The following is a 27,774-nucleotide window of genomic DNA, read 5'->3' on the forward strand; positions in this document are numbered from 1 at the left end:
GGGACTAATGTCTCTGGGTGGCTGGGGCATCCCCAGACCTTCCCACCCCACCCACAACAATGACTTACCTCTCTCCTGGCTCCTCCAGGTGCCCAAACAGATGTGCCCATGCTGCCAGGAAGGGGAGAGTGAGCATTGGTGCAGCTTCTCTTTTCTTCCCCGCAGAAACCATTTTTCTATGGGGAAGCAAAGAGAATCTGCAGGGGGGACATGTTTCTGCATGGGTGCAGTGGTGCAGAATTCCCCCAGGAGTAAAATTTTGAACTTCAGGATTCCTGGGTACTCTTCCAGGCTCTCAGAGAAGAGTGTAGTCTAGTGGCTAGAAAAGTGGTTAAAGGTACCATAGCCACACTTTCTTTCAGGTAGAAATACTTGGTTAAGTGGCTGGGCTTTAGTTTGCTATTTTAGAGCTCTAGGTTCTATTTCCAATTCTCCCAGAGGTGCCCTTCTGTTTAATAGTTGTTGCAAAGCACATAGAAATATTAAAATCAGCCTGTGAAAGAGGTGGAATTTGAATTCATGGGGCCAGATTCTCTGGTTTGCTCTATTCCCCTTCCATCACTGGAATGGTGTAAATGGAGTGGAGACTGGTTACATCCCCATCACTTATGTAAAAACTGAACAGTAAGTATTATTGTCCTAATGTAAAATTATTTTCCTGTGGTAGTTCTTTCCCTGAACTGTGACAGATTAGCTAGTATCAATCAAGATTAAAAGCCAACTCCTGGTGTTAAAGAAATCATGAAATTAATTCCAATAAGACAAGGGTTTAGTTGTAAATTGGACCTTCTGCTTTGAGCACTAAACTGCTTACTCCTTGAGATGTGCAGCTCATCTTGTCTTGTGTCCCTGTAAAGCTGTCTCTCCTCTGTTGTTCAATGGTTGGGGCAAATCCTGCTGGTCTGCTGGCTATCTGTAGCCAGGTGGTGGGAGTTTCTTGCTGCTACACCCAGTTAACAAGTGTTGGGACCCTGCAGATTCATTTCTCAGTGAGGCATGTGGGACTTGTGAATTGTCCCCATGATTGGGTTGGATTAGATGCCTTGAGGAGGGAGCTAGGGCCCTACAGAGGGAGATTGTACAGTAGGACTCCTAGGGCAGTTGGAATTTATTTAATTTGAGATACTTAGTCATAAGAAAGTTATGACAGGAAGAAGGGTTTTTTTTATCTTATGCAAATTTTGTGCAGTCCTAGATTGGAGCAGGCTGGGGAATCCCGCAGCTTACCTGCTGTCAGTCTTTTTTTAAATTAATTGCATTCAGGAGATGTCAGCGGCATAACGATTACTACAGAAAGCATGACTATATCCTATTTTGTGACTGAAAAATTTCCTAAAGAGTGGGTTTCTTGCCACCCAAAGCTTCACAGGGGTTTGGGGTGGAGGAGTGGTTTTATTTGTTTGTTTTTTTAAAAGGTGATAGTTCAATAACACTGCGACGGAAACCTTTCCCTAAACCCACAAAAGAAATGTTAATGTATAATTGAAAGAATAATTGAGTTCTCTATGTACATCAAGTGGCAGGAATTCTGCTTCTTTTATTGAATCAACATGTATTCCATCAAACAGGGAAACACTGTACAGCCATCGCTGTGCTTCACAGATTGGTCTTTTAAAACAGGAAGCTAAAGAGTTCAAAGTTCCTCTTTGTACAGTCTAGAGACAGGCATCCAGGAGCAACAATTTTCTATTACACTGTTTTTTTTTTAACAGCGTTTCCAATTACGTATTTAAAATAAAGTATTGGAAGGCCAGTCTCTCCCACCAGTTTATCACCGTGTGACTGGTGAAGTCAGCAGGGTAGCAATAGTGTGTGAGGAGGATTCGTCCCCTAATGTAGGTTACTGTAACAGCTAGAAAATAGTCAGACAAGAGAAGTGTGGTTAAATCATTTTCCAAATGCTAGTCTGAAACTACCTTTATTAGTATAGTGGATGTCCATGATAGATCGAGAAATGGACTGGTGTGGAGGACCAAATTCATTGCTGGTGTAATTCCACTGAAGTCAATGATGTTGCATCAGAAATTAACCTACCCTGATATTGTTTTTTCCTCTCCCTTTCCCACATCCCTTCTGTCCCCAACCCCTCTTTGTTTTATTCCTGGAAGGTATATGAGATCAGCCCTGCTTTATTGGTACAGAATTGTAAGGTGTCCTCCCAATTAGCTGTAACGTACTTCGTCCACGTCTTCAGTTTTATTTGTTTAAAAAAAAAATCCAAGAATTTTTCAGTGTTTATTTTCCAAACATTGAAACTGAAATGAAATCGGGTTAAAAATAAAAAAAATTAAAAATCAGGGGAAAAAAGAAGAGAATTTTTTGATTATACCGTAGCAAAATGTTACAATTTTTTGGTTTGTTTTTATGTACAAAGGTTTATTTTGTCTCTCTCAGAGCTAGTAGTTTTTCCAGAAATCCTTGTTTGCATATGCTTGTATAATTTTCTTCAAAGTATCCTCACTCATGTTGAACCTCTTGCTGTCTTGGAGGTAGTCCAACTTTCAAAATAAGCTCTCTGCATCAACAGATCCAGTGGGTACACTCAAAGCTTACAGTTCCCAACTTTAGCAAAGTGACACGGCATCTTGATGACTGTTCCAAAACACCAGCACATGGAGTTTCACATTGTCAGGGTTAGGCAAGTACATGAAAGTAGTAAATTACCCTTTCAACTTTGAAATTTCATGTTTAATGGCAAATGGTTGAAACACTCTGGCAAAATGGTCATAGTCTGCTGCAAAATTTACCTTGAGGAAGGGGTGCAACAACAGGATGACATTCCAAAAAGAATCTTCAGCACCAAACACTTCGGGATTCAGATTATGAGACACAGTCATCTCCCATTTCCGGCTGAGCATTGTGTGGAAGGTTTTGAATGCTTGTTTGGTTCTCATATTCTGGGGGCAAAGGATTTCTAGAAACAGCTGGGTTTTTGTCATCGTATATTTCTCCTGCAGCTTTTGTGCTCGCTCCAGCTGAGATTTTAGTTGTCAGGATCCAGTAAATGTCTGTACTGGCAAACACGTTGGCAGTAATCCGAGGAAAATTCCAGTGTTTTCTGTGTGTCGCACAGTGATTCCAAGTTTTCAACCATGAACATTAACTTGGTGCGCAGAATCTGGTGATCATTTTGGTTATTTGCCAGTCACTTCAGAGTTTCTGCTTTAGAACCAACAAAACTCCAAGCTGATCTAGGAGAGGCAGTAGCACAGTGCACATGTTATTTACATGACCGGCAGTGAAATACAAGCTCATCTACTGATGTGGCACAACAGGCGTAGTAATCAGCACCCGACACTGCACTCGTCTTGCACTGGTGTCAAACAAAGCCTTCAACGTGTTTGCATGCTTGAAAATGGCCCCGAATCCAATGATGCAAGATGTCACATCTTCCATTTCTCCTGTAGCAGTAGCTACTGACAGTTCAACGTTAATCAGATGAACAGGAGAGGTAATACGAAGCAGCTCCACTTTCTGATTGAGTTTAATCTCCTGTGCAAACTTAGTCATGTAGGAAGCAGACTCTGTGTTAGTTGTGGCCACATTTTCCCAAATTAGTTGGTACATCTGAAATAAGAAAAGGAGTACTTGTGGCACCTTAGAGACTATCCAATTTATTTGAGCATAAGCTTTCGTGAGCTACAGCTCACTTCATCGGATGCATGCTGTGGAAAGTACAACTTTATAGCTTATCTAAAGTGATCACTCTCCTTACAATGTATATGATAATCAAGGTGGGCCATTTCCAGCACAAATCCAGGGTTTAACAAGAACGTCGGGGGGGGGGGGTAGGAAAAAACAAGGGGAAATAGGTTACCTTGCATAATGACTTAGCCACTCCCAGTCTCTATTCAAGCCTAAGTTAATTGTATCCAATTTGCAAATGAATTCCAATTCAACAGTCTCTCGCTGGAGTCTGGTTTTGAAGTTTTTCTGTTGTAATATCGCAACTTTCATGTCTGTAATCGCGTGACCAGAGAGATTGAAGTGTTCTCAGACTGGTTTATGAATGTTATAATTCTTGACATCTGAGTTGTGTCCATTTATTCTTTTACGTGGAGTCTGTCCAGTTTGACCAATGACATAGCAGAGGGGCATTGCTGGCACATGATGGCATATATCACATTGGTGGATGTGCAGGTGAACGAGCCTCTGATAGTGTGGCTGATGTGATTAGGCCCTATGATGGTGTCCCCTGAATAGATATGTGGGCACAGTTGGCAACGGGCTTTGTTGCAAGGATAGGTTCCTGGGTTAGTGGTTCTGTTGTGTGGTATGTGGTTGCTGGTGAGTATTCGCTTCAGGTTGGGGGGCTGTCTGTAGGCAAGGACTGGCCTGTCTCCCAAGATTTGTGAGAGAGCGTTGGGTCATCCTTCAGGATAGGTTGTAGATCCTTAATAATGCGTTGGAGGGGTTTTAGTTGGGGGCTGAAGGTGACGGTTAGTGGCGTTCTGTTATTTTCTTTGTTAGGCCTGTCCTGTAGTAGGTGACTTCTGTCAGCTGTTTTGCCGATGCACCAATAACTATCAGCAGAGGGGATGAATGTCACAGCAACACAAAACAGTGTGGGCTTATTTTGTGTAACCCTTCTGCCTGTCAGAGTTGGCAGCAACAAGGGCCGGGTTCAGTATCTAGGGGTACCATTTCAATAACACAATGCAAAACCGGCTTGAGCCCCCACCTAATGATCTGGGACAATTACATACCCACCCCCCTGGCCGCCTCTAAGAGGTAATACTTCCCCTCTCGCAAGCACAGAGTCTGAGTGTAGCAAAAGCCTTTTAACAAAGGAGGGAAACAATGCACCATTATGTTGGGGAAACACCACAAACAGGATTCATAACACCAACCATAAGCAAAAGACCCACCCCCAAGTAAGTTTGGCAGTGTCCTTTTCCCCTCAGGATCTTAAGTCCAGCAACCCAATAGTCACCCCCCTCCCCCAGCTTCTGTCCTTGGTCAGTGCAGCCCCCCCCCCCCCCCCCCCCCGAGTTCAGAAGTTCATCTGCAGAGTTTACCTCCCAGCCTGGGTGGAAGTGAAGGGAGGTATGGGGGGCATCTTATATGCTCCGTTGCTTGGGTCGACAGCCGAGTGCCATGCCTCTCCATGGGGTTCTGCTGCAGTCTTCACCGCCAGCCACACCTCTCCACCAACCACCCTGCTATCTGCTCCACTCCGCTCCAGCTGTCCGCTCCACTTTGCCAGCCGCCCACCAACTTGTCTTCAGCCCCCCCCCACTTAACACAGCTCTCAGCAACTTCAGCTCTTTAGTGATTTCAGCACTCAGTGATTTTTAGCTGGTAGTAGAGGAGCCTCAGTGCTGATGCACCACTAGCCCAAAGTAGGTTTAATGCTTATTAGACCTAGGTATCAGTGATTGTAGCTCTGCACATGTAACAAGACTCCCAATGGAGCCAAAATTAGCTCTGTTATTACACCGTGAAAAGAAGAGGGATCAAAGCAGTGTTTAGGGCCCTCAGAAGGGATCCACGCTACTAGGTACACATTACTGTATGCAGCCTCTCTCAATTCACTGGGTTTTGGAACCCACGTCCCTTGCCTAGCGAGTGCTACTTAGTTGAGGGCGAGTCCCTCCATCATAAAATGCCAAGTACAGTTCTACTGTCCTTGATTCACATAAGCAGGATAACAACGCTTTATTACTCCTGCCCCAACAACAGAGAGACTGGGGATCCCACAGCAGCCAAAGTGACCATTTGGGCAAGCAGTCCATATGATAGGCAGGGTGGGTGTGCCCATGCAAACGAGAATGCCCATGCAAACGAGATCAGCCCCTGAAGTCCTTTTCCACAGCTCACCACCAGATGTCGGGTAGAGCTCATTCTGACTCTGCTTACATCTGCTTTGAAATAAAAAAATGAAAACAAAAGGCCAAGAATTGGATGGTCCAAAGCATTGGGAGACTTGTCAAAAATCAGACTAGATTCCACATTTCCATCAATTCGTTCCATCAGTTTAGATACTAAAGCATCATCATTTTTCTTTCCGATACTTACTCATTAGGAAGAGTTTTTGCTACTGGACTGTATTGTTGCACAAAGTCACCAATAGGCCCCTCTGCTATTAACAGTGTTGTCCGGCAAAACAAAGAGCACGCACAAATTCGTTGACACAATCGTGCTGTGTCCTCTCTTTCATTAAAGCCCTGGTGAAAGCTCCTGATATTGACTGTTTATCCTGAAGCTCGCTTTCTTCTTTAAACGTCTCGTGTTGCTTGCTGTCAACATGCTTCTTTGCTCTGTCAGCACGTGCACTGACCTCAGCACTGCAGTACTTGCAACACAATGTGTCCTCTTCGCTCCCATCTTTACTTGTCTTGAAAATTTCTAAGCACTGATTTTCTTGTTGGTAATTCAGGCATAGATTTGAGTTTTTGCCCCATGTTTACCTTTTTATCTTAACTATCTGTAACCCCAAGGAGCTTACCTAGGTTCCTGGGGTTCTGTGTACTGGTAGTTCAGGGAGAGGCACGCTGTCCCTGGTAGGAAGGGGGAGCCAAGGGCAGACTCAAAGTCTGCTAGGCACCAAGAAGGGGAGAGGCTATTTAGAGCAACAGGGAGCCCTGTTGGTTTGGGGAAGGATTGCAGGCATGTCTGCTCAGAGGAAGGGGCAGAGTGAAATGGCTGACAAGGGAAAGCCTGGGAGGAAGAGCTAGCCTGACCAATAAGGAGTGACATGCCCTCCTCTGGGAGCCCTGGAGGGGGAGAAGCCATATTGGGAGTAGTCTGGAGCCAATCACAAAAAGGGCAGGATTGGTTGTGTGGGGATCCAGGTCCATCCATCCAAACCCATAAGGAGACTGGCACTAAAGGAGGTATCTGGGTGGATAGAGGGCATTACATATCTTTATCTGTGGAGGATTGATTGTTTCAATTGAGCACCACACTAAAGGGATGCAAAGAAATAGGCAGGCAGCGGCTCCTTGTAAGCCAATCATAGCGCAATATTAACGATTGTTTTTTCCGACGTCCACCGTGTGTGCTCTGTGTTTTACATTGGGGAACTGCTTCAATCTCATAGTTGCAGGACACAACAATTGTGTAAAGCTTTAGTGTTTAACAAAAATAAGTACCCCAAAAATACTGAGTGGATTGATAAATGGGTATAAATCAGTAAAAACTGAACTCCTCCTTCTATGCTAAATGCTAAAAGTACTTGACACATGAACACTCAGGACTTCAGTGCTTTCTTGCAAAAATATGCTTGTATTTTCTCCAGACGTCTTAAAAATAATTTGGTGTGTCCTGTTTCCATGTCTAACTGTTAATCTTAGACTGTTTGTATTATGTTTCCTGGTGATTGCTTTTCATGGCTGGCAAAGAGAGGACAATGTAATGAATGTTTAAGAATACAAGGAAGAGAAGGAGAACACATAAGTATAGTCTCCAGTTGATCCAAAGACTTCCACTGATTTCAGTATGCTCTGGATCAGTCCTCAAGTATGCAAACCAGTGTCACAACTGTTACCAAACTATATCCTTCACACCACAAATAATCTGCAAAGACTTTTCATTTTTTTTAACCCAAAGTGCTGCTCAACCCGTATCAGGAGACAGTTAGACAGGAACCTCACGTTTCACAAAATGGTGGCTTGGATGATTGCCCTTCATACTGGTAGGTATTTAAGAATTTTCTTGATCATTGCTTTATCATTTCACCTTGCACAGAATCCAAATGGAAGCAGTGTCTCTGGAGTTTATGACCAGGTACCTCATTTCACTAAACTAAGAGAATGACACATGGCATGGGTTAAATCCATTTCCAAATGCTAGTCTGAAACTAGCAGAAAGCGAAGTGGCAAAAGACAACTCTCTGTTATTCCAGTGCAGGCTACTCTTTAATAAAGGGTATTCAGCCATGCCCTCAGAAAAACTGATACCCAGCATTTAATGCTTTCTGTGGCTTGTTTCCAAACTGTAGTAAATTGTAGTAAATAAGGAGACTGAAGAAAGACAAGCTGCATATGAAGGATTGGGTAAATGGGCTTTCTCCCCTTCTTGTTATGTAGACTCGCCATAGACTTTTCTATGGTGCTGATCATCACAGTATCTGAGCAGCTCACAAACAAGAATACGTTGACCTTCTCACTACCGCTGTCGTCCCTTCCTGAGGTACGGCTGTTGTATTAGTATTGGCATTTTACAGAAAGGGAACTGAGGCACAAACCGATTAAGTGACTTGCTCAAGGTCAAGCAGGAAGTCTGTGCCAGAGCTGGGAACACAGCTCAGACCACCTGAGTTTTGTACAATTACAGGATCAGACCCCTCAGCCCAAATTTTCGAATGTGACTAAAGACATCTCAAAGGGACCTGAATTTCAGAAAGTGCTGAGCGTGCACCCCCACTTGACTTTCTGTGTTGCTCAAATCACTTAGTCTGTCTTGTGCCTCAGTTCCCCATCTGTAAAATGGGCATAACACTCCTTCCTAACAGGGTAGTTGTGGGGATAAAATCCACTGATGATTGCGAGTCTCCCAGATACATGGTGATAGAGAGCAAAGGTTCTCTTCTGTAGTTTGGACAATGCCCTAGTGGTCAAAAGCCAGAAACTTTTTCTGAGGTACCTGTACAGGAAATGGTATAACACTTACCTAACACAAGCCATGTTGTTTTCTCTGTCACTCACAGCCATACACACCATTGCACACTTATTTAATGTAGAGAGGTGTGTGGATGCACGTGTTGAAGCGAAAGGAACTATTCAAGCTGCTCTCTCTGATCTTGGTGACGAGCAAGAAGAAACCTATCTGAATTTTGTCCGAAAAAAAATTCCGGTAAGTGACCCTGTGCCATGGGGAATATTCACCTATGCAACTGTGTCAAGGACATTTTGTTATTCAGTATGGTTAGTAGGCTGAATCTGTGTTTCAACCACATTACAGGAACAAACCCTGCACAATGTATTCCTCTATATTTGGCAATAATTAATAATAGTGATGCTGAACTTCAGTAATAGCTCACATTTGTCCTCTAACAGTCTGAGTCCTTTAGAAACATTAATTCATTAAACTGCGCCTGTGCAAGGTAGCTAGATAAGCATCACTATTACCCCTATTTTTCAGATGGGCTAAGAAAGTCACAGAGATGTGAAGATTAAAATCTTCAAACTTGAATTCCTACAATTAAGGTCTGTTTGTTGTTGCCCCCTCCCGCCCCCTCTCTCACACACACACAAACACACACATCTGCTGAGCACCCACAATTCCTATTGATTTTATTGATAGCTGCAGGTGCTCAGCACCACTGAAAAGCAGAACGTTCATATTGGTACCTACATATGGATGTAGGCTCCTAACTTTGGACACACAGCTGTGAAAATGGACTTCAGTGACATTTTTTCCCCACACAACTAGCCAGTGGCAGAGCTAGAAACAGAACCCAGAATTTCTGACTCCCACTTCCATGTGCCAATGAGTAGAAAATACTTTCTTTCCCTCTTCCATTTAGTTTACTCAGATTCAGTACAAGTGCAGTGTAGCAGACATAGGGTGTGCATAAACACTGGAGTGACTTAGGACCACAAGTCCTTTGAAAATCAATTGGACTTGTGCTCCTGAATTACTTAGGTGCATTTGAAAATCCCACCTGCGAGGTGAAGTCCTGACTCCACTGAAGTCAATGGCAAAATTCCCATTGATTCAGTTGGACCAGGATTTCACCCCAGTGTGGATGAATGGTGGGTTCAGGTTGAAGCTTCTGAGACTCAAAAGGCTTCTTCCAATTGTCAGTCAACTCTACTATTTTGACTGTTTTTTAACATGCTGTAACCACGGTGTCCTAGAACATCATCTTGTAACCCAGGACAATTCTAGTAGCCTTCTAGACATGCCTACAGCTCTGGTGACATGGATGGGGTTTGGATGTATCCCTAACCAAAAACTTCAAATATAGTATAAATAAGTGTGATTGCATTACTCTCGTCCTCAAAGACCCCAGATGACTTCCTCTATCCCCCTCCCTTTTTCCTATCAACTTCTGATCACTGCTGACACTTTAACTATTCCCATGCTGTTTCTTACAGAATGCCATCTCCTTAAAGATTCTGAAATGAAAAAGACTGATGGTGCCCAATTCAATTTTGATAAATTGTCTTCATTGAAACCCCTATGTGTGTTTATTTCACAGAACCCCGAAGGTGGCCTATATGTAGCTTTCACGTATTTGGCAGGTCTCAGTGGTGTCATCATTACATTGGCCCTTATATTAATCATCACATCATCCACTAAAACCATTCGAAGGTCCTATTTTGAAGTATTTTGGTACACCCACCATCTCTTTGTCATCTTCTTTATTGGACTTGTCATTCATGGAGCTGGGTAAGTATTTGTAAACATTCACTGCATACACTACAAGATACATAGAATCATAGAATATGAGGGTTGGAAGGGACCTCCGGAGGTCATCTAGTCCAACCCCCTGCTCAAAGCAGGACCAATCCCTAACTAAATCATCCCAGCCAGGGCTTTGTCAAGCCTGACCTTAAAAACCTCTAAGGAACGAGATTCCACCACCTCCCTAGGTAACCCATTCCTGTGCTCCAACACCCTCCTAGTGAAATAGTGTTTCCTAATATCCAACCTAGACCTCCCCCACTGCAACTTGAGACCATTACTCCTTATTCTGTCAATGGTAGTTCATGTACTATAAACTGAAGCCCAACAAACAGAGACATGTAATGTATCTGATTAGTGATTTAGGATGCTGTTATCTTGATAGTGATTATTGGCCCAATCCTACAAACACTTACGCATATCAGAGACAAGTTGTCACATGCATAAATCTTTACAAAAGCTGGTCATATTTAGATTCATCGATACTCACTTTTTGATTTTCTAATTAGAAAGTTCTTTCCTGTGTAGGGTTTCTCTTCCTATAACTTAGCTCAGTCTTATTTCCTAGAAGGAATTACATAATACACCACGTGAAATTGTCCAAAGGAAATAACACAACAACAAACACATTTTTGTTGCCTTAGTGCTAAATTTAACAAGGAATTATCTTTCCAAACATTGTTAATATTAGCAGTCCATTAATGTTTCAAAATTGGATTTCAGTGATTGCAGGTTTATTTATAGACAAACATTAATTGTTGTGACTTAGAGACAGCTCCTAAATTCCAAACAGGCATATTCTTTCCCTGTGAATCGTTCATTTCGTTCCTCTTTTTTTCCCTTTGCAAAATAGCTTTAGAAGTTATAAAGCGAAAGTGAGGCAACTTTAGTACTAGGAAAAATGAACTCCAGTTACTGTTTAAAATTATAGAACAGATGTATGAAGCAGGACAGAAAGCTAAATAGCATATAGTCACAAGCAGCATTTCTTAATTCATGCTCTTAAACTACAGTTAAGAGGAAGTTCTTGATGTGATCTTTTAAAAGAGAAATTGAGTGGTCCAGAAGATGGGAAAGAGTTCTTTTAAAAAGGTCAGTAATGATGACTGTGCAAAAACACTTCCTCCCTCAACTGTGAATGGCCCCAGGGAGAAGTCAGAAAAGGGATTGTTACAGGGGCTCTGTGCATCCATCGGAGGGAGGGGTGCTTCCGCTTGCCCAGTGCACGGTTGATACACCCTGTCAAAGTCATCACAACTCTCAACTGGGCCAGACAAACACAGTCAGGGACTCCGGCCCTTTGGGCAGGGCAGAGCAAATGAACAGTCTGTAGCTTTTCAGCCTCCTAGCTGGGATTAATAACCACAAAGAGGTTTTGGCCCCCTAGGCAGGGCAGAAAAAATGAACGGTGTGTAGGCTCTGGGCCTCCTGCCGGGGGCAAACAAGCGCAATCAGGGCTTCATCCACCTGGCTGAGGCAGAACAAATGAACAGTCTGTGGCTGGGGTCTCCAGCAATAATGCCCACCTGCCAGCATGGCAGGGGAACCCGGGCCCACCCTATTCCACCGGGTTCTGACCCAGGGCCCTGTGAAGCCGGTAACCTTCCTATTTAGGACTCCAATATGTTCCCTCGGTCACTTCATACCCTTAAGTCCATTTGTGGGCCTGTCTTCCACGTTCAGCATCCAAGTTGGTCTCCACAGCCAGTGTGCTCTCCGTAGCGTAGTCCGGGATACCCGCCTCAGGAGTCTGGAGGGCTTACTGGAACAAGCAGCACACGTCATCCTCCTCCTCAGTCAGCCCTGACTGAGCTGGCCAGCTTCCTTTTATCTGCTCCCGCCACCTGAGACATGCACAGCAGAGACACAGGGGCATGGCCTCTTGGGCCCAAAGTGACTGGTTAACCTCTGCTTGCCCAGTGTGGGTTGGTACACTCTGTCACAGAGATTACAACTGGAGGAGTAGAAATAGCAAACAGATGAGAAGGTGACTATGAAGTTAACATGTTAGATGTAAGTCCAGGATGTGTTTTGAAAACTAGGATGGAAATTTTTGCTTTTTTAATATCTGGGATGAATAGAAAGCTAATGAAGCAAGAGAGGATAAGAATGGTTCATGTTTCCTGGAGCAAAAGTAACACCTCTCATTAAAAAGTCAACACTTGTCAGTAGTTACAACGCAGTGGTATCTTTTTGTCTCTATTTACAATAGGAGGTAAATGAGCAATAACTATCAGTCAAAGTTGTCTTTTTACTTACAACCTTGATAGATTAAACTTGCAATAATGAAAACCTTGAAGTTTTGAGAGCAATGATTAGAAACATTGCCAAGAGAGAACTTCAGTAGTCTAAATGGGAGGAGATGAAGGCAGGAATAAGATTTCTGTAGAGGAAAGGATAAGTTCTAGCTATGATCTCAAGGTAGTAGGCAGTTGTACAGAGAGGAGAGATGTTAGAAGAAAGGATCAGCTTGAGACTAAAATAATTCCAGTGTATTTGGCCTTAGGAGCAAAGTTGAAGTTTTTGAGTATAAGGAGAATGAAAAGGTAATCAGAAATATTGGACAGAAGACTTTTCACCTAGAAGGAAGATTAGTGTTTAATGTGTGATGGATATATGTCACAAGTAACCAGGTACTGGCAGACTCAGTATAGTTTGAGTGATGGAAAATATACAACTCATAGCTGCATGTCATCTGTGTATGGAAAAGCAATAACCAAAGTGATGCTAGAAGTCAGGGGGAGATCCTCAGCTGGTGTCAGTCATTATAGTGATTGACTTTTTTGCACCAGCTAGGATGTGAGAGACTGACTAGCTGAAGATCTAGTCCACAGCTTCCAAGAGACAGGAGAAGTCAAACATGACTTGTACAGCTGAAGTTTGTTTGCAGTAATTCTAGTTATGGTCACTGATAAACTGAGGATCCTGATCATTCCATCCCTTTTATTTCAAAGGGATAGAAATAGAACAGGCAGAAGGAAAATTCAGGCTTTCTTTTAAACAAATGAAATATTCCCTTTGTAACCACATTATTACAAATTGTAACTGTAGTATTTCTCAATTCTTCACTTGATGTTTTATGTGAGGAGGTTTCCCCTAGGAAATCAATACAGATTTGCCTCCCCTTTCTCCTTATTTTAGTAGCAAATCTGCAGATTGAGCAGTGTAGTAGACTCTTACCAGAAAAAAAGGATATTAACAGTGCAGAAATAAATTGTTGAATATAATAACTGTAAGTATTAGATATCATTTAATTTACATTAACATTTTGTATTCTCTTCAAGCCGTATTGTACGCGGACAGACAGCTGAGAGCTTGAAAAAGCATGATCCAAAAATATGTGAAAAGAACTTCACTCAGTGGGGAAAAATACCATCATGTCCTATCCCCCAGTTTGCTGGAAATCCTCCTATGGTATGTTCTATTGTCTTAAGTATAAATACAGTAGTGAAAGTCTTCAAAATCTTTCACTTTTTGTGTGAAACTACATGTTTAGATACTATAGAAAGATTCATCTGAATCTAAATATGCAGTAAACCACGAGCTTCAAGTGGGAAATCACTTGTTTTTTAACATTTTGAAATGGCAGATTGTAATCAAAGATAGACTAAAGAAGGACTCCCCAACTCCACTGCATGTGGAGGGTATCACCTAAATGTCTCGCTTTTGAGCTGATACTTGGAGGCCCAGGTATCGGAGATCACCAAGTTGTATATCATTGTTGGGTGGGCTACCCAGGGAAAGAAGAACTTCTGGGGAAAACATCTGACGTAAGAACACTGGCCAGTCAGCACTGAGTGACCACATCCAAGATGATAGCACCAACCCAGCCTCCCGAGCTGGTTGAACTACCATCTGCAGTAATTCCGATATTGGTCCCATCTGTGGATCTCCAAATACCTCTTCTTCAGAGACAATTTAAGTTTCCTGTATTGGTCCTGACCATCTCTAAACTAAAATGTTCATATTTAACAGGATGGGCAAAAGGAAAGGGAAAAATATTGAACAAGATTGACATACCAAAAAAATATGAGAACCATTCACTAGAATATAATCATGACCTTGCAAGGTTTATTCAAAATTATATATTAGCATGCTCAGGAAAGGGGAAATTGCAAACTCCTCAGGGCAAGGATAGTCTTTTTGTTATGTTTGTACAATGTGTAGCACAATGGGGTTCCTGGCCTATGATTGGAGTCTCTAGGTGCTACTGAAATACAAATAAGAAATAATATTGAGAGGGAATATTTCGTATCATTAAGGTAGGTACCATGCATTAATGTAAAACAATGGCTTAAGGAACGTTGAGAATAATATGTTCATTTTAAGGGAGTTTTCAACTGAGACCTCATCATGATGGCAAACCCCAGAGAGACCCAGCATCATCTGGACTGATCACTAGCTAGATCCTTAAAGTAGTCTGTCTGTTCATGTCTGTTCAATTGGGTATTCAGTTCATGTCTGTCACTGGCGATCTTATTGTGCTACCAAAGCTTCTGGCACTCACGTGATCGCCAACCGTGCAGCTGCATTCCTTGACTAGATCTCAGGTTCCATCCAAATCTATCAGTAGGAACCACTGTCTTGTGAAGATGAAGGAAGACTACCACAGATTTAGATCCAGATGTGAAGAGAAGGCACTGTTCAGCATAATCAACTGAGAGTATAATCACCAGGAGAGGGTCAGCATTATAGTTCTAATGTGCTGAGTGACTCTTATTTCCTAGTGTTTTGGGTCACTATTAAAAGTACTTCTGTGACAAAAGCAGACTCATTTTCTGAGTAAAAGCTATGGAGTTGCATGTGTGTAAATGAGAGCAGAATTTGCTCCATTATGTTCATGAGGGGCAAGTCTAAACTCAGCTGGTTCTTGATTGCTTTTCAAACTTGTTAGATCATAATGGATTTTTTTAAAATGTCATAATATTCCAGGGCTTGCTACTCAACCTGACAGTCCCATTTCTTTGAAAATATTTTTGAAATGAACTCATCACCCAGATCCCATCAGAGGGGTCACATAACCACCAGTTTACAAACCCACATAGTTTAAATGTGCCAAACTGATTGCATGTGTAGCTCCATTTCAATCAGTGTGGTTATGGTATTAATTTATTCTTATGATTTTTTTACTAACCTTTTTAATGTATAATGTACTCTTAGTTTTACATACTGTATGTGCATGAAGAGTCAAAAGTCAAGAGAAAATAAATGCTGAACTAAGAAAGTGATTGAGTCCTGAGACTATTTATACTTATTCCTTTATATAAAGCCTGAAAAATCCAAGCCCTCTGCTTTGAAACTAGAATTGACCAATTCAAATTAACCTCAGAAGTTTCCAGAGAAAGTACACCTGATGACTCTAAACTCTTCACTTCAGAAAATCCTGTCCACCAAATGTAGGTCTCTTGTTCATCCAGTCTTCTGATCCTCACGTTGGGATTTAAGAATCTCTATCCTGCACCCTGACTCTACTTCGAAAGAAAAAAATATATACCTATTAACCATATTGTGCTCAAAGTCACTCTGAACTTTAGCCAAAGGGGAAGGACCACCCACAGGAGAATCCTGTTCTATAACTAGCCAGCTGTATGGTAGCAGATTGTAAATCCATCTGCAACACTTGCTAGAGGGAAAATCCACTCTCAAAGGAGGAAGTTGTTTTGAAGGTTTGATGTGATGTATCAGGTTCCCCAGACTGAGTGATGAAGAGCATCAATTCACTGAAATGAATGTCTGTGTGTATAAAGCCGCCAGTATTTTATGTAAAATATCTTATCAACATATATGTTGCTTCCCCTTCTCATTTTCTTCTTATCTTTGTTCTGCTAACAGACATGGAAGTGGGTAGTGGTTCCTATGATTTTGTACTTCTTTGAGAGGTTGGTGCGATTTTGGCGATCACAGCAGAAGGTGGTAATCACAAAGGTGTGTATCAATGTTATGTGTTTATCTTGGGCAAAATGTTCCTCGGTCTTCCCATTACTTGCTATCAGTAGTCGAGAATACAGTATTGTGAGTGTCTGCAGGAAAAGGCATGGACTTCCCCACACCAGGATGCGTTTATTAGAGAAAGTACCCTTGGGAAGTGTTCTGGATGCTGTTAACCAAAATGGGTCCCTTCAGCAGCACAGCTGCACTTCTATTTATTTAAGTGCTTTTAGAAATGTTACTGTGAATCTCTGTGTGCCTCAGTTGCCCACCTGCAAAATGGGAATAATGATACTTCCTTTCTCCAACCCTTTATCTGTCTTGTCTGCTTATACTGTGGGTTCTCCTGGGCAAGAAATGTCTTTCGCTATGTGTCTGTACAGTGCCAAGCACAATGAGGTCCTCTCTCAGTTGGGCCTCTAGATGTTACAGTAATACAAATAATTACCAAGCTAGCCAGTTCTGAAGTTAGCCAATAGACTAGATCTCCTTCTCCAAACCTCTCCTGAAAATTGCTGGCAGACTCAGCAGAGAGGTCAATGTTAAATAGTCATAGAGACTGAATTACTGTCTTGCGCCTCAAGATGGTCGTTTCCAGCTAGGCTTAAAAAACCATAGGGGCAAGGCAAATGCCCATGCCATAACTCCCATGTGGGTATACACGGAAGGCTTCAGTTTCCAGTGCTGTCAATCCAATGTCCTGCCAGTGTGCTAACCTCCACCCCTCAACTTCATGAACATGTGATCCATTCTGTGGCACTGACAAACTGCACCTGGAATTAGTCACACACATACACAACCCCGACAATATACTAGATGTATCTGGCTGCCCTATAACACTTTGTGTTAAATGATAAATAATAGCCACAAGAATGGTATGAAAATGTTTCTATCAGCAATTTAGACCGTTCTACAGCCTCCTGTCCAGCTGTCAGATGCTGTTCCTCAGACTGTCCTGTGTTCTTTGAAAGACAGTTTGACCAGTTTAATTTGCTCTCACAGTGAAATATGATGTGTGATGGTGATGGATGTGGTGATAATGGATGGGGCTAACAGTGCAGCTGTTGACAGCCTTTTGTATTTTGTGCCCTTAGGTGGTCAATCATCCCTTCAAAACATTTGAGCTCCAGATGATGAAAAAGGGCTTCAAGATGGAAGTTGGGCAGTACATTTTTGTCCAGTGTCCCACAGTGTCTCATCTGGAGTGGCACCCTTTCACACTGACTTCTGCCCCTGAAGAGGATTACTTCAGCATTCACATCCGTATTGTAGGAGACTGGACAGAGGGCTTGTCCAGTGCCTGTGGATGTGACAAAAAAGAATTTCAAGAAGCATGGAAATTGCCAAAGTATGTGCAATCTCCATGATAATCTCTGAAAAGGGACAATGTTATATCAAGTTTGCTAGGCCTAAAATTAGACCTACTCTCTTTGGCGGCATGCGTCACACATTCCTTGACTCCCTCCATCCTGGCTGATGGCTACCCTCTAAATTTTCATTCCATGCCTGCTCATAAAAATCAGTTTTCTTAAAATGCACATTTTGCTGAACTGGGACAAGTGTTTTTGAGGAGGTGAATCTGGTGATTGACTCCAAAATCTAGGTATTCTGTCAATGGAAAATGCACTTGAGCAACCTTAACCTTAAATTTATGGGCCAGATTCTCAGGCTTTGGTTCTGGCTATAAGTGATCAGTGCAGAATTCCACTAGTGGAGGAAAACTCCACACTGACATAAAATCAGTAGAAACAGCTTCTGTGCCACTGGTCTTTCCCACCACTAGCAAGGGGGTTTAATTGGGAAGAGCTCCATTATACCAACCCTTCACTGGTGTAAATTAGAGCAGCCCCTAGACTGCTCTATGTCAGACTGGGGCTGAGTGTCACAGAATCAGGGAGCTGTAACTAGTTTTACAGTGCCCCACCCTACCCTTTACCAAGTGGTACTTGGATATAGGGAAGACTCGAGCCCACACTTTTTTTGTGTGGTGATAGATATATAGATGATATTTTTATATTATTAATTGTACTCTTTCTTTTAGGATACTTGTGGATGGCCCCTTTGGCACAGCTAGTGAAGATGTATTCAGTTATGAAACTGTGATGCTTGTTGGAGCTGGAATAGGGGTCACTCCATTTGCATCTGTACTCAAGTCTGTCTGGTACAAATACTGCAATGATGCAACCAATCTAAGACTCAAAAAGGTATGTCCCCTGGGTGTACAAAACCTTCCCAATGAATGATTGCCCTGCTTTCTCGGTATGAATCAGGAGGCCTCCCCGTTGCACCCTCCTCCTTGTGTTTTCTCCTGGTATCCCACTTCCTCACTTATCTCAGGGCTTAGGTCTCCATCCCACGGCGAACTTAGTTTAAAGGCCTCCTCACTAGGTTAGAAAGCCTGCCTGTGAAGATGCTTTTCCCTCTCTTTGATAGGTAGATCCCATCTCTTCCTAGCAATCCTTCTTCCTGGAACAACATCCCATGGTCGAAGAATCCGAAGCCCTCTCTCCGACACCACCTGCGTAACCACACATTTACCTTCACAATTCGATGTTCCCTACCTGGGCCTTTTCCTTCAACAGGGAGGACGGACGAGAACATGACTTGTGCCTCAAACTCCTTTATCCTTCTTCCCAGAGCCACATAGTCTGCAGTGACCTGCTCAAGGTCCTTCCTGGCAATATCATTGGTGTCCATGTGGGGAAGTAGGAAGGGGTAGCGATCCGAGGACTTGATCAGTCTCGGCAGACACTCCGTCACATCCCAAATTCTAGCTCCAGGCAAGCAGCACACTTCTTGAGTTTCCCGGTCTGGATGGCAAATAGATGACTCCATTCGTGTGAGGAGGGAGTCCCCGACCACCGCAACCCTCCTCTTGGGAGTGGTAGTCATGGAAACCCCTTCCCTAGGACAATGCATTCCATGCCTTCCGGCCGATGGGGTCTCCCTCTGCTCCCTTCCCTCAGATGACTCTTCGAAACCATTCTCCACCATAGTACCTGTGCAGAGAGCCTGAAAATGGATTCTTACCTCTATCTGCATTCCGGGTACATGAGTTCTCTTCTTTCTTCTTCTGGAGGTCACATGCTGCCAATTTTCTTCCCCATTCTGCACTGCCCTCTCTGATTCTTCAGCATGCTCATGCGCTGACTTCTATCCAGAAAGTCTTCATTTTCTCTGATGCAATGTAGGGTTGATACTTGGGTCTCTAGTCCTTTACCCTTCTCTTCCAATACAGAGACTAGCTTGCACTTCGTACAGACAAAGTCACTTCTATCCTCTGGGAGAAAGACAAACATGGCATATCCTGTGCAGGTCACAACAGCTGATCGCTCACTATCCATATTGTCTTCCTTCTAAGAGCCTCTTCAGATGTTGTATTTCTTGCTCCCAGAAGCCTGAAGGGCAAAAAATTCTCTGGGAACTCCCCCCACAGCCGAACTTCCTCTGTTTGCTTCTCCTCTGTTCGCAGCTCAAGAGATGACAGAAGAAGCAGTGACAAGCCTATGGGCCAAATTCAGCACGGGGAAGGTGGGCTACACCCAGTAGCTTTCCACTGAACTGAGGAAGGCAGCAATAAAGGCACTTCACCACCTCTATTACACTGTTGCCAGCTTCGGGTTGCAATAGCGTTGGCATGTGCTGCACTCTTCTCTCAGGGCAGGGTGGGATTTTAGGTCAATGGAACTAAGTAGTCGCTGGTCCACCAGCCATGCCTTTGGTCTTGAAATTGCCCTATGTGTTGGGGCAGAGGGAGCCCCCACAGTTCCTCTGTGCACCTGAGGTCACATCCCCTCTGCCCCCTCCCCTTGGGTAGAGGAACTGGACCAGTTCTGCTGCCTACTGCCTCATTGGCTGCACAGTTGGAGACAGGTTTTCTTCCAAGTAATTTTTGAATGGCTTAACAAATTGCTACTCTGAGGGAGCAGGGATGGAGAGGCAGCATGATACTGTAAATAGGTCACTGGTGGAGGGAAAAGGGGGAACTGTTTCCCTTCTCACATAATCATTAACTCTGCCCCACAGCTCTTCCAGCCTCCAAACAGTTATGATGCCAGATGAACTTCCTATCAACTCTAGTCACAAGGGGAATTTCTAAACCACCAGGAAACCGTGCCTCTAAAAATCCCCATTTGAATCAGCAAACATGATGGATGTGGAAATGCGTAAGTGCATACAGAAGATAAGAGTTTAATTCTGTCTCTTTCAGATCTATTTTTACTGGCTGTGCAGAGACACTCATGCCTTTGAATGGTTTGCTGACCTCTTGCAGTCTCTGGAGAATCAAATGCAGGAGAGGGACAATGCAGGATTTCTCAGTTACAACATCTACCTAACAGGCTGGGATGAATCTCAGGTAACCACTCTGGGGAAATGTCAGTCCCTTAAGTGTCATGGATTTTTTTTATTATTTTAACATCATTTGGGGGTGGTTGGTTTGTTTCTGTGAAGGTAAAAACATTCAAAAAGGAGCTGTACCATTCTCCTGGCCCTTGTATGGCTGTCAGGGATTTTATTTTTAGAAGGATATTGTCAGAAAGAAAAGTTGCACAAACCTATGGCCAACTGAGAAGTTTCCATATGCTAAAAATAGAATTTCTATTGGTTATAGTTAAAGCTGTGAGTCTCTCATTGAAGTCACAGATTCTGTGACTTTCCGGGACCTCCATGACTTCTGCAGCAGCTGATGTGACTGACTGCAGGGACATGGGCTGTGCCCCCTTCCCCCCCAGCGCCAGTGGCGGTCCCGGGCTGCATGCCACCGCCCTTCCCCCCCCCCCCGCCCCGGAATACCAGTGGTAGTCCCGGGCCACCCTCTGCCCCAGAGCACCCGCGGAGTCCCCTGCCCCAGAGTACACAATGTCCCCCTGGATCTCCCCCATCCAGGGCACCCAAGATTTAGACCGGGATATATAGTACAAGTCATGGACACGTCACGAGGCATGAATTTTTGTTTATTGCCTGTGACCTGTCCATGACTTTAACTAAAAATACTCATGACTAAAGTCTTAGCCTTGGTAATAGTGCTTAAAACCCAACATTGCCCTGTCATAGGGCCTGCCCGCCCTCTGGCACCCCGCCCCCCCTTGACCTAGTGTAGTGCTGCAGGCTCTCCCTGTCTCAGGTTCTCTTCTCTCAGGGTTGCTTAAGAACTCCACCCAGTCTAAAAGAATGTGAGATAAAATTCCCCTCCTCAGGTTCTAATTTATTCAATACAAATACACTGGAAATAAAGTCTCTCTCCTTGGGCTCGGGGATTGTTTAGCCCTCCTCCTTGGGACCTGTGGTCTCCCTTAAGAGAGCTTCTCTCTCTGCAACTGAGCAGTAACTCCAGCTAATGCACAGTAATGGGACTCAGCCAGTGGCAACACATTTCCTTCAGAAGTTTCCTGGCTCTTTTACATCTCCCTATGGGATAGGACAATATAGACTGGTTTTGGGAGACCCAGGTCCCAAACCTTCCATTGGATACTTGAGAAATGGGTGAGTCAATCAGGAAAGAGGCTTATTTTAATTCTTTTGATTATATTTCACTCTACTTATATTCCACCCACACAAAATTCTGTGAGTGGAGGGGGCGGGAAGTTGTCACGCTTTTAGATGTGGGGAAGAGAAGAAGTAAGGTTGTATACCTCTTGGTTCCGAATAAGTCACTTCTCTAATTCTTTCCCCGAATATAACTAGTAATTCTGTTAGGGCCTAATCCATATCCTACTGAAGTAAACATAAGTCTTTCCATTGACATTTGTGAACTTTGAATCATGCACTTAACTCTGTTGATGTAGATGGAAATTACATAGGGAGAAGAGAAAAGATTTCACAGGGACACACGTTCCCTTCAGGCATACCAGTGCAACCTGAATGGGACCCCACCAGTATAAATGGGGGGGGAGAATCTTGTCCTTACAATACCATCAAAGAACCTAAATCAGGCAGTTCACTACAACAGAAAGCTTATTACTTGCTTTAAGGATTAATATTTTCAAGCCCTGAGATCAAACATAAATTCCACATCCAAGAGGAGCTCTTCTGGCCTGCAGATAATTCCACTGCATGCTAATAAGGCTAACTTTCTAAACTTGTGCTAAAGTATCCATCTCTAAATTTCTCTTTACACTGTTCCCTAAAGTCTTTGTCTCTTTTCCCATAGGCCACTCATTTTACAGTACACCATGATGAAGAGAAAGATGTGATTACGGGTCTGAAACAGAAAACCTTGTATGGCAGACCCAACTGGGAAAATGAGTTCAAAACCATTGCAAGTCAGCACCCAAGGTAAACCAGAGTTCAGATCTATAGTTTCTGTGGACTACCTCAAACTAGCTGCCATAAAAAAAATTGTCTTACTCCTTATGTTGGTAATATTTGAGAGGCAAAGTGATCCAAGAGACTGAATATGGACTTCAGAGCCAGGAACTCCCAAATTCTAATCTCAGCTCTGCCACTGAAATGTTGGATAGCCTTGGCCAAACCACTTTAGACCTACATTTTGAAAAATGTCCGTTAATTTTGGGAGTTAAACTGCATGCATGGAAGGCCTGATTTTAGAAACATCTGTAAGTCCAATTGAAGTCAATGATTAATGCTTCTGAAAACCAGGCCTTAAGATGGATGGGCTGCATTTGGGAACCCAAAACTGGAAGCAGCAAAATTAGAGGCTGCTTATGAGAATCTGAGCCTTAACCTCTCTGTCTCAATTTCCCTAGACCAAATTCTGACTCCATTGAAATCAGTGGAAATTTTGCCATTGACTTCTGGAGGACCAGGATTTAGCCCGTCATCTGTTTTAAAAGCAGTTATAAATCTTGCCTGTCTACCTCATGGGTTTTAGGAGGATAAATTAGTTCCTGTTTCAAGAGCACTGTGAAGATTTAAAGAGATGTTAAATGTATTAATATTAAGTAGCTCATATTGTAATACAAGGTTCTATTTTAGTGCCTTTAATGGCTGTCAGCTGCAGATCAAATGATCCATTTGCTCACCCACCCTACTCATGTTGTTGTGGATTGAATACCTGCTTGGTTACTTACCACACTGTGATGTTCTTTCTTAACAGTTCCAGAGTAGGCGTCTTCCTCTGTGGTCCGGAAGCCCTGGCTGAAACACTCAATAAGCAGTGTATCAACAACTCAGATGCTGATCCACGAGGAGTACACTTCATTTTTAACAAGGAAAACTTTTAACTCACTAAAAGAAAAGGAGGACTTGTGGCACCTTAGAGACTAACAAATGTATTTGAGCATAAGCTTTCATGAGCTACAGCTCACTTCATCAGAGGCATCATATTCATCATGTAGCTCACGAAAGCTTATGCTCAAATACATTTGTTAGTCTCTAAGGTGCCACAAGTCCTCCTGTTCTTTTTGCGAATACAGGCTAACGCGGCTGCTACTCTGAAACCTTTTAATTCACTGGCTCTGACAGAATACAGGAATAGCTAAATCCAAAAACTAAAGAACTTGTTTCTTTTTCTGTTGGAATTTGGAGATTATGGACTGGATTCTGATCTCAGTTACACTAATGTTAAGCCCTTTGCGTCAGTGGAATTGCCCTGGATTTACACTGGTGTAACTATGGATATGTCTACACTGCACCGTTGTCGCCAAAACTTTTGTCTTTCTTGGGTCCTATAAAAAGCCCACCCCCAAAGAAAGACAAAAGTTTTGCTGACTCAAGTGACTGTGTGAACATGGCTTTGTTGGCAGGAGCGCTCTCCTGCCTACAAAGCTTATGCCGCTTGCGGGCTGGAATTATTTTGTCGGCAAAAGTGCGGACAAAATACGGCAAAAGAGCGTTCACACACGCTGACTTTTAGCGACAAGGCTGTGTCAACACAGCCTTGTGGCTAAAAGCTGCATAGTGTAGACAAGCCCTAAGAATCTGTTTGACCTTGGGTCTATTTGCATGGGCCTCCACATTCTGAGCAATTTAGCAGAAATCTGTTCTTTGTGGGGTTTGTCTCAATTACTATCTTTAGCTTCCTGTCATTTGTAATGACTTCCTCAGGGTATCGATAGAGATTGAATCCTGGGGAGCCAGTTTACACTGATGATAGCTTAATCCTATGAAACAAAAAAGAGATTTAGCATAATGCTTGCTACTTAACATGCAGTTTGTTTTGGCTACAGGAATTTTCTGGAAGAAAGTCAAATTTGGGGAGGGATGAATGGGACTTAGGCTATGTCTACACTACAAATTACTTTGGTATAACTTACATCGCTCATGGTGGATTATTCACACCCCTAAACCAGTGGTTTCCAAACTTTTTTTTCTGGGGACCCAGTTGAAGAAAATTGTTGATGCCCACAACCCAACAGAGCTGGGAATGAAGGGTTTGGGGTGTGGGAGGGGACTCAGGGCTGGGGCAGGGGGTTGGGATGCAGGAGGGGGTCAGGGCTCTGGCCTGAGGGTGCAGGCTCTGGGGTGGGGCTGGGGATGAGGGGTTTGGGGTGCAGGAACAGGTTCCAGGTTGGGGGGGGGGCTCAGGGCTGGGGCAGGGAATTGGAGGGCAGGGTTGGTGTGTGAACTTACCTCCTGCAGCTCCTGGTCAGCAGTGCAGCTAGGGTGCAGAGACAGGCTTCCTGGCATCATGGACTGCGCTGCACCCCGGAAGCGGCCAGCAGCAGGTCTGGTTCCTAGGCGGAAGCATACAAGCGGTTTCGCACGACTCTCGCCTGCGGTCACTGTCCTCCCCCCCCCGCCATTCCCATTGGCCAGTTCCCAGCCAATGGGAGTGTGGAGCCAGTGCTTGGGGTGAGGGCAGCACATGGAGCCCCATGGTCTTCCTGCCTAGAAGCCAGACCCACTGCTGGCGACTTCTGGGGCACAGTGCAGTGTCAGAAAAGGTAGGCACTAACTTGCCTTAGCTGGGCAGCACTGACAACGGGACTTTTAACATCCCAGTCGGCGGTGCTGACCAGAGCAAGGCAACCCAGCATCTTACATGTCACAACCCAGTAATGGGTCGCAACCCACAGTTTGAAGAACATTGCCGAAGCGACATAAGTTACACTGACGTAAGTGCAAGTGTGGACAGCGCTATGTCAGTGGGAGAGCTTCTCCCTCCTGCCAACAAAGCTACTGCCTCTCATGGAGGTCGGAGTTACTAAGCCAACGGGAAAGCTCTCTCCCATCAGCTAAGAGCATCTTCACCAGAAGCTCTACAGTGGCATAGCTGCATCAGAGCTGTAGTGTAGACATAGCCTTACCCAAAAGAGAGATTCTCGGAAAAACAACTCTCTGTTGCTCAAGTAGGCAAAAGGAATGTACAGATGATTATGCTGTCGCTACATATTTCTTGTGTTTTAAAGGAACTGAATTAAATTGTAAGCTCATTGAAGCAGAGACCTTGTCTACCTGTTTATTCATGCAGTTCCCAGCATAATGGGATCCTTATTTTTAATGGGTTCTATCGGCACTACTGAAATATTACTAAAAACAAGTAGGAATAAAACACATCTAGGGCAGAAATTAGGTGGTTTAGTCTGCTCCCTTCATTCCTCAGATTTGTTGATATCCAGTTTATTCCAAGGGATTCCTTGATAAAGAGCTACATTATTCTGGGTGTTTCTCTGGTTCAACTCAGGTCACAATTTGCCTGAAGCTAACAGCTTTCAAACTTCAGACAAAACACCCCTTCCCAACTCACAGGTCTTTGAAAGCTTGATGCTTTTATATTCATGGCACAGAAATATAAACAAAAATAGAGTTCATGTTTTCAGTCTCCTCTTTCAAGGATAGCTCTGAAATGGCGAAAGTGCTCACCAAATGATTAAATGGGTCCATTCTTAGGAATTTTTAAATACATATAATGCTTTTTTGATCCTACTGCTGAACTATTTCTCTTTGACAACAGAGAGACAGGTATTGGAAAGAGGAGGTCCTGGGGGCTGTGTTTGTGATTTGTATGCATAAAGTTCTCTCTATACACTCACACATGGTACAGTACTTTAAAGTAACTGTTATGGGCCACCTGCAGAGGCAAAACAAGAAAAAGGACCCTACACAAATGGATTTTCAGTGCAGGCATGGTAGAGAGACACACACATTCACTAAGCAACCACACAAGGAAAAAGGCTTCCAGCACCCAAATGTAGTGTCCTATGGATTCCCTCAGTGCAAACTGGATACAATTAACTTAGGCTTGAATAAAGACTGGGAGTGGATGTGTCATTACACAAAGTAAAACTATTTCCCCTTGTTTATTTCCCCTCCTACTGTTCTTGTAAAGTGCTGGAAAGGGCCCACCTTGATTATTACTACAAAAGGGTTCCCCTCCCCCCCCCACTCTCCTGCTGGTAATAGCTCACCTTAAGTGATCACTCTCATTACAGTGTGTATGGTAACACCCATTGTTTCATGTTCTCTGTGTATATAAAATCTCCCCACTGTATTTTCCACTGCATGCATCCGATGAAGTGAGCCGTAACTCACGAAAGCTTATGCTCAATAAATTTGTTAGCTCTAAGGTGCCACAAGTCCTCCTGTTCTTTTTCCTGGCTCTTGTTTGTACTCCCCCAGTGCCCTGCCTGCTTGCTGCCTTTTCAGCTCATTAGCAGTCCTCTGGAGCTCCTTTACACTAATTAGACCTTTCTGCCAGATTCTTGTAGTGATGTTATCAAGTGACCACCTACTTCTTCAATTCCAGCCACGTTTGTAGAGACATCGGATTGTACAAAGTGCGTTTTTCAAACCCCTCCTTGCCAGATGCAGGATGGTGTACCAGTTGCCCCATCGCACAGCTTTATTTCATGCAGCCAGCCCTATAAGTCAGTACTTCAGAAACAAAGCTTCCCAGTTTTTTATTTATTAATGTCACCTCCCCAGCGCTGTTAATGTCATTTTAAATTATATCAACGCTGCGGGGGGGGAAATCCCATTTTGCATGGAGCTTGTTAATCCCAGCTTTTGTGGGAAATTTTTCAAGCTCCTTCTCTGCAAGGACATTTTTAAGTCTGAGAGACAAGGTGAGTGAGATATCTTTCACTGGACAAACTTCTGATGGTGGGAGAGACAAGCTTTCCAGCTACACAGAGCTCTTCTTCAGGTCTCTGTGTAGCTTGAAAGCGTGTCTCTTTTACCAACAAAATTTGGTCCAAAAAGAGATATTACCTCTCCCACCTTGTCTCTCCAATATCCTAGAAGCAAACACAGCTACAACAACACTTCAAAGAACAAATTTTAAGTCTGCACAGTTCTGATTGGAGGTCAGAATAAAGTTTAGCTAGACTGAAAGAAGAGTTTTCTTTTACTGGAATGTAAATATTGTGACAGGGTCGGGCCAGATGGCTATAGGAGAGTAATAGAAGGCAGATATATTAGCCCCAGGTTAAGTAGGTCCCTTTTCCCTGGATAAGGTAACAGGGAAGGTTCCAGAACAATCAGGAACCTTCTGGAGACAATTAAGACAGGCTGATTAGAACACCTGCAGCCAATCAAGAAGCTGCTAGAATCAATTAAGGCAGGCTAATCAGGGCACCTGGGTTTTTAAAA

At 43.4% G+C, this 27,774-nt stretch overlaps 1 protein-coding gene across 1 annotated transcript in view; it reads left to right on the forward strand.

Annotated features, from left to right (window-relative positions):
• The window catches only part of CYBB (cytochrome b-245 beta chain), a 33,303-nt gene extending 8,679 nt beyond the window's left edge, over window positions 1–24,624 (forward strand). Inside the window, exons 4-13 of the mRNA XM_077817132.1 lie at window positions 7,552–7,636; window positions 8,651–8,796; window positions 10,148–10,338; window positions 13,638–13,767; window positions 16,186–16,278; window positions 17,376–17,629; window positions 18,323–18,485; window positions 20,492–20,638; window positions 22,433–22,557; window positions 23,339–24,624. Of these exons, the coding sequence (XP_077673258.1) occupies window positions 7,552–7,636; window positions 8,651–8,796; window positions 10,148–10,338; window positions 13,638–13,767; window positions 16,186–16,278; window positions 17,376–17,629; window positions 18,323–18,485; window positions 20,492–20,638; window positions 22,433–22,557; window positions 23,339–23,465 (1,461 nt within the window). The 3' untranslated portion in view covers window positions 23,466–24,624. The remainder of the gene's footprint in view (window positions 1–7,551; window positions 7,637–8,650; window positions 8,797–10,147; window positions 10,339–13,637; window positions 13,768–16,185; window positions 16,279–17,375; window positions 17,630–18,322; window positions 18,486–20,491; window positions 20,639–22,432; window positions 22,558–23,338) is intronic.
• The last annotated feature ends 3,150 nt before the right edge of the window (window positions 24,625–27,774 follow it).

This window comes from Eretmochelys imbricata, chromosome 1 (assembly GCF_965152235.1).
Source record: "Eretmochelys imbricata isolate rEreImb1 chromosome 1, rEreImb1.hap1, whole genome shotgun sequence".
Lineage (NCBI taxonomy): Eukaryota > Metazoa > Chordata > Testudines > Cheloniidae > Eretmochelys > Eretmochelys imbricata.